Below are 13,097 nucleotides of genomic sequence, written 5' to 3'. Positions count from 1 at the left end.
ACAATCGTCTCCTCCATCACTTCTCTGCTCTCTCATGAACATTAATCAACTGATCTGATTGGCTCCACATCACCCTGTGTGTTTTTTTGATTCAGCTACTCAGAACAAAAGTTCCAAGTAGCACGGGCTATGGTGAGCCCGTAGTGGACTTACCTGGCACAGGAGCGAGGCTGTGTATGTGTGACACATCACCCTGGGCTGTGTCACCTTTATATGCCAGGCCGTAGGACGGTTAGGGCAAGGACCGGGCCGCGGGGGACGCAAAGCCCCGAAACCATCATAGGGGTAACGAAGCCGTTAATGCAAGCTGCCTGAGTTACGCCCTCTGCTAGGGCTTCACGCAGTCACCACCCCTCACATTGAAGAACCCACATGCCTTATTTCTGTAGTAGTAGTGGTGGTAGTGGTAGTGGTAGTAGTAGTAGTAGCAGTACCACACCACAGAGTAGCAACAACTAGTAGGAGTAATCCCAAGCAGGAGCAGCGCTCTCAACACTAAACACAGCCGGCAGACAAAGTTCCCAACCAATAGCATTTGGCAGCTACGGCAGAAACTGCCCCCTCTAGGGGACAGTTTCTGCCGTAGCTACCAAATGCCGGGCCATCTAGCGAGCGGTAGATGGCCCAGGATCATTTGAAACGTCTCAAGTTCAAGTATGTTTATTGAGACAAGAAAAAAAAATACATCTCAAAGGGATAGAATAGCTTAAGCTATTTCTACCCCCCTTGAAACATCTCTTACCCAGGCTACCCAAATCCCACTACGTTATCAAATTGATCATTTTCATCATTGATCATTGATCAATTGATCATTGATCTATCATTTTGACTAAAATAGCAAATTATTCAGACAACCACCGTGATATTTTTCACACTATTAACTTTTCAAGGATATTCTCGTAAACAATTTTAAATCAACATTTTCCCCCTTGCAATACGGTGCGTCTCTGGCTGTTGTTGTTGTTAAAGATTTAGCTACTCAGGACGAAGTGTCCATGTAGCACGGGCTATGGCGAGCCCGTAACGTCTCTGGCATGTTCGTATCAAGCTTATGCACAATACTGTGCATCGTAGCTTTGTCTACCAAGGAAGGCGGGGAAATTTAATAATAAATAATTTAGAACACACCGTAATTTACTAATGAGGATATGAAGATTAATTAAAACCCTCAAAATGGTCGTGTGGTGGGGGGTCGTGTTGTGTGTGTGTGGGGGAAGGGGATGAGGAGTCGTGAGATTGGGGGGGGATCGTAAGGTGGGGTGACTGGTTAAAAAAAAAAAGGCCACCTGCAGCACCTACCCACAACTTGCTCACCCACTCCGCCCACACTCTCGGCAGCCACGCCCACCCACAGCAGCACCAGCACATCTCCCGCCCAACCCTTCGCCCACTTCAACCTCTTCAGCGTCTTTCATGTCAAATTGGTGTGACTAATGCGTGCAATTACCGTCAAGTGCACAAAAGCTTCTGGCGGGTGTGCTTTCACGGGTCAACTGCCAACCACTGGACCCACACGACGACAACTTTCCTTGCACGCAAAATACTGTAGTTTTAGCTCTGTTATCTGGCTCTAGCTCAGCGTTGCCGGCGCTCTGCCACTGCGGCAGTACCAGCGAATCAGTACCACACACACAGTTACCACGCTGTTACACCGTGTAACACGGCGAGAATAACGTTGTGTTACGGTGAGTTTGCTGGGTATTGTTTGTTTCCCACACGACCACCGGTGGGGCAGGAGTCGTCATGCTTCCTACACGACCACCGGTGGGGCAGGAGTCGTCATGCTTCCTACACGACCACCGGTGGGGCAGGAGTCGTCATGCTTCCTACACGACCACCGGTGGGGCAGGAGTCGTCATGCTTCCCACACGACCACCGGTGGGGCAGGAGTCGTCATGCTTCCTACACGACCACCGGTGGGGCAGGAGTCGTCATGCTTCCCACACGACCACCGGTGGGGCAGGAGTCGTCATGCTTCCCACACACGACCACCGGTGGGGCAGGAGTCGTCATGCTTCCTACACGACCACCGGTGGAGCAGGAGTCGTCATGCTTCCTACACGACCACCGGTGGGGCAGGAGTCGTCATGCTTCCCACACGACCACCGGTGGGGCAGGAGTCGTCATGCTTCCTACACGACCACCGGTGGGGCAGGAGTCGTCATGCTTCCTACACGACCACCGGTGGGGCAGGAGTCGTCATGCTTCCCACACGACCACCGGTGGGGCAGGAGTCGTCATGCTTCCTACACGACCACCGGTGGGGCAGGAGTCGTCATTCTTCCTACACGACCACCGGTGGGGCAGGAGTCGTCATGCTTCCCACACGACCACCGGTGGGGCAGGAGTCGTCATGCTTCCCACACGACCACCGGTGGGGCAGGAGTCGTCATGCTTCCCACACGACCACCGGTGGGGCAGGAGTCGTCATGCTTCCCACACGACCACCGGTGGGGCAGGAGTCGTCATGCTTCCCACACGACCACCGGTGGGGCAGGAGTCGTCATGCTTCCCACACGACCACCGGTGGGGCAGGAGTCGTCATGCTTCCTACACGACCACCGGTGGGGCAGGAGTCGTCATGCTTCCTACACGACCACCGGTGGGGCAGGAGTCGTCATGCTTCCCACACGACCACCGGTGGGGCAGGAGTCGTCATGCTTCCCACACGACCACCGGTGGGGCAGGAGTCGTCATGCTTCCCACACGACCACCGGTGGGGCAGGAGTCGTCATGCTTCCTACACGACCACCGGTGGGGCAGGAGTCGTCATGCTTCCTACACGACCACCGGTGGGGCAGGAGTCGTCATGCTTCCCACACGACCACCGGTGGGTCAGGAGTCGTCATGCTTCCCACACGACCACCGGTGGGGCAGGAGTCGTCATGCTTCCTACACGACCACCGGTGGGGCAGGAGTCGTCATGCTTCCCACACGACCACCGGTGGGTCAGGAGTCGTCATGCTTGTACAACGACCTACAGAACACCGCGAAAGGAACTGACCATGAGAAAGTACTAAGCCAGTAACTTAGTGGGTACAGCATCCAAAAAGCAACGCCGATTCCACGTCTCAGCAATATCGAATCAACGTTGAAAAAGTTGCTTTAACGTCGAACCAACGTCACTCTAGGGTATCGTGCCCACTGGGTATGCCTGTATAATACATAATGCCCATTATCTGGGACAAGAAGCCTGTTCTTAAGACTTCTAAGTGAAGGTTCAACCTCTTGAGTTAGTCGGTACGGCGACTATCTCGCTTTATGCAGGTCGGCGTTCGATCCTCCATAGTTACGATGTATGTTTGCTAGGACAGAAGACAGCTGCTCAGTGTTTATCGCTGTTTATCACTGAGAGACACTCCTCAAAGACTTAAGTTTACCAGACCCAGTTAAGTATACCTGAAGAACGTGATGTCAGTGTAGACCAAGACAACTTGCGCCCCCGTCAACACACTCGCTGGTAAACTAAATGTCACCCGCCCAGTTAATCTGTTATTATATACTTCTTTAAACATCTCTTAATTAAAGTTCGACTGGTGTAATTAGGAGTTGAAGATCATGCCGGGCGGGGACTTAAGTGCCGTAATAAAGCTATCTGCTAGCTAGCTATCTCTCTCTGTTTATCACAGCTGGCAAAATAACGTTGTGAGTTGGTTGTGAGTATGTCTGGAGCGAGTAGCGAGAGAGGGGTTGGTGGGAGAAGCAATCAGCTGGGTGTCGCACGCAAATGGTGCCTTTTGCACCAGCTTGAGCACCGCACGCACTCCGCACTCTAAAAATAAAAACCTGAAGTGCTTACGACACTGACCACCGCGACTTCTTTCAGCCCACAGCGACGTTCTTCTTTCAGCCCACAGCGACGTTCTTCTTTCAGCCCACAGCGACGTTCTTCTTTCAGCCCACAGCGACGTTCTTCTTTCAGCCCACAGCGACGTTATGTCACACAATGTATGTATTATCCCGACAGAGAGGTAATGGACAGTTAAGTAGATGTAACCTATTGCAGGCGATGAGTCACAATAGCGTGGCTGAAGTATGTTGACCAGACCACACACTAGAAATTGAAGGGACGACGACGTTTCGGTCCGTCCTGGACCATTCTCAAGTCGATTGTGAGAATGGTCCAGGACGTCTCACAATCGACTTGAGAATGGTCCAGGACGGACCGAAACGTCGTCGTCCCTTCAATTTCTAGTGTGTGGTCTGGTCATCAATGTAACCTATTCTCTGTCAACCCACAGACGTGTTCCCTCTCGCGCTAGACGGCAGGTTGATGATGCTGGTGGTGGTGGAGCTGGGAACGTTCTCAGTCGATTCAGCCTTGCCTCCTTGCTTCTCCTCGAGTTACTTCCGCCACGCATTAGTAGTGTAGCGTCCAGCCAGTGACCCACTCCACCACGGCAGGTTAATACGAGACCCACTTCTGGGGCCGACCCCGACCCTCCTATGGCACTCCCACACACACACTTATGGTGTCATCTCGGAAAGTTGGTCTACTTTGGGCAGATAATTCTATTTCCTGGGCACAGATTACCGTTATTACTATTGAAGAACTTCCCCATTAGCTTCTGATTGTAATATCAAGCAACAGATTCTAGACTCCGCTTTGATTGATGAATATTAAGCCACCCAAGAGGTGACACGGGCATGAATAACCCGTAAAAAAATAAAGATTCTGGACTCTTCTTTGTCAACTGGTAACTTATCAAATACGACGGATACTATCTGCCTGGGTTTTACCACACCTGCTCACCTCTCAATTAAAACGTAAACACGACGGTATTAATTACGGGCTCACCATAGCCCGTGCTACATGGACACTTCGTTCTGAGTAGCTAAATCTTAAACAACAACAAACGACGGTATTAAAACGCTGAGGTTTCGTAGTGTCTGGTAAGACCTTTGCCTGGTTCTACCTTCACACTGATCGAGTGTTTCCTCGTGGCTGAGTCTCCAGCTCCCTTCTGCTGCTGCTGTTAATGATGAATATATTCTCTACTCTGTCAGTGCTTAAGAATCTTGCATATCGTTATCATGTCCTCTGCTAATTTATGTAATGCGAGGAGGAGACTTAACTCCTTTTGTTATCACGTTCTGGTTCTCTTAGTGGAAGGAACAAGAGTGTCTGTGGTACAATGAGTAGCATGAAACAGCTGCGTGTGGCGCGTTAGCGTGACACAGGACGCGCAACAGCCTGACATGGGGCGCGCGCAACAGGGGGACACGGGGCGCGCGCAACAGCATGACACAGGGCGCGCGCAACAGGGGGACACAGGGTGCGCGCAACAGGGGGACACAGGACGCGCGCAACAGCGTGACACACGGCGCGTGCAACAGCGTGACACACGGCGCGTGCAACAGCGTGACACACGGCGCGTGCAACAGCGTGACACAGGGCACGCGCGCAGCGTGACACAGGGCACGCGCGCAGCGTGACGCAGGGCACGCGCGCAGCGTGACACAGGGCACGCGCGCAGCGTGACACAGGGCGCGCAATAGCGTGTACAGCGGACATAATGTGCGGTATTTACGACGCCACTCTGGAAAACGTCATTAACTTCCGCTCCATCAGCACCGGAACGACCTCCTCCTCCGTACAGGCCCCAGAAACACAGACCAAAATTGTTTCACAAATATATGAAGCACCTGGCATGGCCCCCCCCTCTCACCTCCCCCCCCCTCATGCTGTTGCAGCAGTGACGTCCCATCCCTTTGTTGCAGTAGTGGTAACCCCCCTCCCCCCCCTACTTGCAGCAGTGATGTCCCAACAGCCCCCCACCCCCCTAGCTGCACAAGTGGTGTACTAAGCCCCATTATTTGCGAGTGCTACTGATGTTGCTACTGTTAGTAGTGGTGGGGAACCTGTTGAAGCCTGCCGTTGCAACTCCTCCTGCAGCATCATTCTGCGTGTACACACACACACACACACACACACACACACACACACACACACACACACACACACACACACACACACACACACACACACGACCAAAACTGCTGCATAGCCACATCACAAGGAAAGCAACAGGGAAGGAACAGGTAATGTAACTGAGGATAGGCGGCAGACAGATTCACTACAGATAATAATAATATTGTGTGTACGAGGAATTCGATAAGAGAGGCCAGGAGGACTTCACAGTAGAGCAAGGAGAAGTTTTTGAACTAAGAGAGGGGGAAAGTATAACTAGGAACCAGTGGAGGAGTTTGAGATTATCAGTGGGGAGGTAAGGAAGCATTTGCCTGACTTTGATGTGGCAAAGGCTGTTAGCCCAGATGGAATCTCACCATGGATACTAAAAGAGAGAGGAAGAAGCGCTATCCCTATCAATCTCAATGATGTATAAGTCGCGGGTAACAGGATAATTGGTAAAAATTTGGAAGACGGTCTTAATTTAGTCTCAATATACAAGAAGGGAGACTGACAGGAGGCACTGAGCTACAAGCCAGTGTCCCCTAACTTGCATACCACGCAAGCTGACGGAGAAGATTGTGATAAACTAGTAAACATCAGGAAAGAAAGAATTTTGTAAACACACCACCAGCATGGGTTCAGTGATTGAAAATCTTTCCTTACAGGCTTAATACTATTTAATGACCAGGCGACAAAAATTTGGCTAGAAAAAAGGTGGGCAGACTGTACATTTTTGGACTGTCGGAAAGCCTTTGACATTATAAGAAACTAATACACAAGTTGGAGATGCAGGCAGGAATAAAAGGGAAGGTACTCCAGTAGATAAGGGAGTACCATAGCAACAGAAGACAGTGAGTCACTGTGAGGGAGGAGGTCTCAGAGTGGCCAGACGTCAATAGTGGAGTCCCACATGGTTCAGTCCTTGGACCTATCCTGTTTCTGATAAATGTAAACGATCTCTCAGATTGAATAGACTCATTCCTATCAATGTTCCGATGATGCGAAAAATATAAGGATGATAAGACTGAGGCAGATAGCAAGAGGCTACAAAATGACCTGGATAAACTGAAGGAATGGTCCAACAAATGGCTACTAGTTTAACTCTAGTAAAAATATAGTAATGCTCTATAAAATATAGTAATGCTCCCTCTAGGTGGAGGGAGCAGGAGGCCAGACACAAGGTACCGACCAGGAGGCGACGTTTTCTATGAAACGGGCAGCGAGGAAGACTTGGGAGTTTATATCATACCGAATCTGACTCCTGAAGCCCACATCAAAAGGAAATCATCAGCAGCGTATGTGAGACTGGCTAACATTAGAACTGCCTTCATAAATATGTGTAAGGAATCTTTTTAGAACCTTCTATACCAAATATCTGACCACTACTGGAATATGCGGCTCCAGCATGGAGTCTATGCCTTGTCTGTACAAGATAAGTTGAAGACGATTCAAAGGTATGCCATTAGACTAGTTCCAAAAATACTAGGTATGAGTTATTAGGAAAGGCTGTGAGAATTGCACCCTCACGTCGTTGGAAGACGTATGAGTTAGGGGAAACATGATTACCTCGTAAAAAATTATCACGGGAATTGACAGGGGTAGAAAGACATTATTTAATACTTGTGGTACCCGCACAAGGAGACTCAGGTGGAACTTAAGTACCCAAATGAGCCACAGACACACTAGAAAGAATTTTATCAGTCTGAGTAATTAATAAATACATTGCATTCGGAAGTGATGTGGTGGTGGAGGCAGACACCATACACACTTTCAAATGTATATATGATAGATCCCAACAGACTCAGGAACTTGTACACAAGTTGTTTGACAGTTAAGAGGCGGGACCAAAGAGCTGTAGCTCAACACCCACCCACCCAACTCCGCAAATAATTAGGCGAGTAGGCGATGAGAATCACAATCGACTTGAGAATGGTCCAGCACGGACCGAAACGTCGTCGTCCCTTCACCTTCTAGTGTGTGGTCTGGTCAACAATTAGGCGAGTACATACATACATACATACATACATACATACATACATACATACATACATACATACATACATACACACACACACACACACACACACACATATAATGAAAGAAAGAAGAAACATATATACAACATATAACATATAAGAAACATATAATGAAACTGGAAAAGGTTCAGAGGTTTGCAACGAGACTCGTCCCAGAGCTACGAGGGATGGGGTATGAAGAGCGCCTGAGGGAATTGTGCCTTACGACACTAGAAAGAAGAAGGGAGAGGGGGGACATGATAGGAACGTATAAGATACTCAGAGGAATTGACAGAGTGGACATAGACGAAATGTTCACACGGAATAGTAACAGAACGAGAGGACATGGATGGAAGCTTGAAACTCAGATGAGTCACAGAGATGTTAGGAAGTTTTCTTTTAGCGTGAGAGTAGTGGGGAAATGGAATGCACTTCAGGAACAGGTTGTGGAAGCAAATACTATTCATAATTTTAAAACCAGGTATGATAGGGAAATAGGACAGGAGTCATTGCTGTAAACAACCGATGCTCGAAAGGCGGGATCCAAGAGTCAATGCTCGATCCTGCAGACACAACTAGGTGAGTACAACTAGGTGAGTACACACACACACACACACACACACACACACACACACACACACAAACGCACACACACGCACGCACGCGTCATACCTCGCACAAAATATTGCCTATATAACCCAAGTAAATCAGTGTGGGGACATTAATCCACATTCCTGGCTGGCTGATTGTCGGAGGAGACGGGAAGGAGCCCAGACTGCCCCCATCACTCTTGCCCCGCGTCCCAACTGCCACACACGCTAACATATTAACAATTAAGGCGATCCCACCGCTGCCACCATTGCACAAAGGACCTACTGTTGGTGCAGACGTATGTGTGAAGAGGTTGTGGTGCCCCTTAGGGAACGGTTATTGTGCCCTGAAGGTAGGCTTGTCGAGCCCTAAGGGAAGGTCATAGTGCCCTGCGTGGAGGAGACAAGGAGCCAGCCATGATGGCGAGGGAGCAGTAATCTGAGCATAGACATGTTTGAAGAGCATCAGATAGCCGAACCAGTTAGCACACAGTATTATCATAGCGGAATATGCCAAAATGACCAACATCCGAGCAGCCTTCAGAAAACTGAATGACCGAACGTTCAGTATACACAACCTAAGTAAGACCAACTCTTAAGAATGCAATCCCAGCATGAAACCCTAGACCTAAAGAATACAAAAACTCACCACGCAGGAGAGACTGAGTGGGGAGGGCTGGGGAGACATGATAACGACATACGTTTTAAGGGATTAAATGGACATGACAAAGTAGACTAATATGCAATGCTCAAATCGATGACAAGCAAAATGAGAACTAGACACATTACAGATGCCGGAAAGTACTTATTTAGTACAGTTGTATCCAAACGAGAAAACAAGTCTAAAAGTCAAGGTTTAGAAACACGAGTTCGAGCCTGAAAGCACATATAAGCCAGCACAAGTAAATCCATTAAGAACACGGAGACAAAGGGAAGCACTGTTGTGAACACACACACACGCACACACACACACACACACACACACACACACACACACACACACACACACACACACACACACACACACACTCACACACACACACACACACACACACACACCACACGCAAGATTTACACGAGGTGATAACGTTACAGCCAGGGATCGTGGTAGTAACAACTACTAAGCCGCACTTAACATACCACCACTACTACCAATCACCTAGATGCCAGAGGCCCTTGAGGCTTGTGTGACGGTGATTAAAACCAGTGCCCTCCATCTTCTTCGACAGGAGAGGACTCCACAGAGGCGCGGGGAAAGGGGGCGCGACCTCCACAACAGGAGCAGCAGGGTATACCACAGGGGGAGAATGGGTCACCTCCGCTGCAGGGCGGCCACAAACTCATCAACAGGGGTATCTATTCTTCTCCAAGCTTCCAAAACCGCCTCAACTTTATGGATTCATAACGAGTTTTGGAGTAAAATGTTTATGTGGTAAATTTTTTGCAGTTATGAGGAAACTTTAGAGTAGCTCGCGTGGTGACAGGGCACAGCTGAGGTTCAGTAGGCAGGCAGGCAGGCAGGCAGGCAGGCAAGCGTGCAGGCAGGCAGGCAGGCAAGCGTGCAGGCAGGCAGGCAGGCCCAGGCAGGCAGGCAGGCCCAGCCAGGCAGGCAGGCAGGCAGGCAGGCAAGCGTGCAGCCAGGCAGACAAGCAGCCAGCCAGACAAGCAGCCAGCCAGACAAGCAGCCAGGCAGACAAGCAGCCAGGCAGACAAGCAGACAAGCAAGCAGGCAGACAAGCAAGCAGCCAGGCAGACAAGCAGACAAGCAAGCAGGCAGATAAGCAAGCAGGCAGACAGGGAAACCACTACCCACACATCAGCAGGCGAGCAAAAGTGTTGCTCCAGTTTACAACTACCATTACGACCGCCAGACGCAGAGTTGTGTGGCAGACATGACAGGAGCAGAGTGGAGCTGGGTCGACATTTACATACATTTACTGGAGAGTCGACCTAAGGTACGTGGGGGGGGGGAGGGATCACAAATCAGCAAGAACATTTCATTAACTAAAGTTCAGCAATAAAGCGTGACGGGAGGTGATTTTAGCTATTAACCACCGGAGTCCATGTTGACGAGCAATTTGCATACAAATATGTTAATTACTAGAACATATGCATGTGTGTGTGTGTGTGCGTGAGTGTGTTTAAAGCCCAAGGTCAAAGATTTTTCCTAACCACATAATACCACCACAACTATCAACCACTATCACACCAACTACCACCAACTACCACCACCACCACTAATCACCACCGGGGATCACCACCAATTACTACCACCAGTCGGTTCCCGCTTTCGACCCTCCTGGTACGTACAAAAGTGTACGGATTTAACCAATAAAGTGTTTATGAAACTACCAAACTATCCCGACTCATTCCAGCAGAGCACTAAACTACTGCGAACGCATGCATACGCATCTCGCACTAGATACCTAACCACTTGGGCTAAACGGTATAGAGCGACGGTCTGGCTTCACGCGGGTCTGCGTTCAATCCCCGACCGTCCACAAGTGGTTGGACACCACTCCACTTACCCCTCGTCCCATCCCAAATCCTTATCCTGATCCCCTTCCGGGCTGGAAACCAACTTAATTTAACATCAAACAATGGGCAGAGTTTCCTTCACCCTATGCCCCTGTTACCTAGCAGTAAAATAGGTACCTGGGTGTTAGTCAGCTGTCACGGGCTGCTTCCTGGGGTTGAAGGCTTGGTCGAGGACCGGGCCGCGGGGACACTAAAGCTCCGAAATCATCTCAAGATCTCAAGATAACCCCTTCCATCATTCACTCAGGCCTCGGTGTAGTGACCATCATTCGTATTCAAGTCCCTTGAGTTTAAAGACCACCGCCAGAACGTAAACAAAGAATGATAGATTCATTCATCATTCTCTTCAGGTACTCACAACGCGCGAGTCACACACACACTGATCCATACTCACAACGCGCAGGGGTACAGTTGAATATATTATCTTTTAAAATCAACCCATAGGCAATCGTGCACGAAACCTGTACATCTTCCAGTGATCATATGGCGGCGTACTTTACATCAAACGGTTTACGAGCTACGAAACTTGACAATCCAAAGTTGTTATTGTTGTAAACTACATCATAATGTAGTGTCATAAACTGTTTAATATATGTTAAAGCCGCCATGACTGGAGGGAAGGATGTACAGGTTTCGTAAGTGGTCGTGTAAACGCTTGAGGAACACTGGTCCGTGTGTCCAGGCTTCGTAAACTAATGGACGTGTTATCGTGTGCTCTCTCTCTCCGTGTTCTTCTCCAGTGTGTGCTCTCCGTGTGTTTTTCCTTCCGAATGTTCTTCTGAATTACAAGAAAGAAACAATGGTAACCATTTTTATTCACAACTTGAAGAGCATATCCGATGGAAAACTTGAGAACGACAAAAGAAACCATTTTACGGAAACCGGAAAGAAGAAACCGGAAGGCTTTCAAGAGGTGACGTGACCACATCCAGACAGACAGGTCATGTCAAGAGGTCGTCAGGTCATGCAATTCCTCGATGCTCAAGACGAGATCCAATTACATGGTTGAATCTCACGCTTTCAAACCAAAGATTATAGCCAGTTCAGTGTTCGATGATTTAACACCAAAGTTTGTAGACCGGGTATTCATGTTCCATTAGTTTAGCTAGAGAGATAACAGCCAGTGGCGTTATCTAGCCCAGAATAACACGAAGTTATGACTCGAGTCTGGCCGTAGAGGAGCTGTGTGGAGGTGTTGTTCTGTGGTGTGTCCCAAGTACAGTAGTTTATATTGAAGATAACATTCAGGTACAATGTTATCATTGTACATCAATGATATCATTTATCATCATTGATAACAAGTACACGGACCTCACAACCTCAGTGGCATTTCAGTCACATCTAGTTAAAGACACGGCATTCCTTGGCATTTGTTTCCAACTCCACCGGAGATCGAACCCGAAACCTTAGGACTATATACGAATCCAAGCGCTGTCAACTCAACCGTCAGCCCCCCCCCCCTCCCCCCCCCCCCCTCCCCCCCCCTCCCCCCCCCCCCCCTCCAAAGCCTTGACAACCTACGTGACAACTCACGTTACTCCAAAACCTAGCTGAAAATCCTCATTCTCTACATTCACTCTACTTCATTCCTCATTCAATCACCCTCATTCACTACAGGCGGGGAAAAAGCACGCACACACACACACACAATCCATCAAGATTCAACATTCAGTCATTCGAGCCCGCAACAATACTGCTAAAAAAAACCTGACTGGACAAAAAATCCCTTGACAGGGTAGAGAAAAAAAAATCCCAACACAGGTTAAATAAATCGATCAGAAAATCGCTGGAATGTGGATTTAATACAGCTAGTATGTGGTAGGGGCTTTAACTGGAGGATTTATCTCGTCTAAATGGATAGGGGACTGCATTTAAAAAAAAAAAAAAAAAGAAAGAAAAAAGTTAATATGCTGAAACAAGCGTGATTAGTTTTCAGTATCCTGTAAACTTTTACATGGTGCACCTTTGTATACACGAGTCTGTGTATATGCACCAGTGTGTGTATTTTAGTTTACCTGTGTGTACTCGTATACTTCATGT

General features: G+C 48.8%; 1 protein-coding gene across 1 annotated transcript in view; it reads left to right on the top strand.

The window, feature by feature from the left end:
* The first annotated feature begins 9,037 nt into the window (after window positions 1–9,037).
* LOC138351618 (uncharacterized) overlaps window positions 9,038–13,097 on the top strand; it is a 20,992-nt gene continuing 16,932 nt past the window's right edge. The window contains exons 1-2 of the mRNA XM_069303612.1: window positions 9,038–9,101; window positions 9,749–9,871. Of these exons, the coding sequence (XP_069159713.1) occupies window positions 9,038–9,101; window positions 9,749–9,871 (187 nt within the window). The remainder of the gene's footprint in view (window positions 9,102–9,748; window positions 9,872–13,097) is intronic.

Source organism: Procambarus clarkii, chromosome 5 (genome assembly GCF_040958095.1).
Source record: "Procambarus clarkii isolate CNS0578487 chromosome 5, FALCON_Pclarkii_2.0, whole genome shotgun sequence".
Classification (NCBI taxonomy): Eukaryota; Metazoa; Arthropoda; class Malacostraca; order Decapoda; family Cambaridae; genus Procambarus; species Procambarus clarkii.
This window is presented reverse-complemented; position numbering and strand designations above follow the sequence as displayed.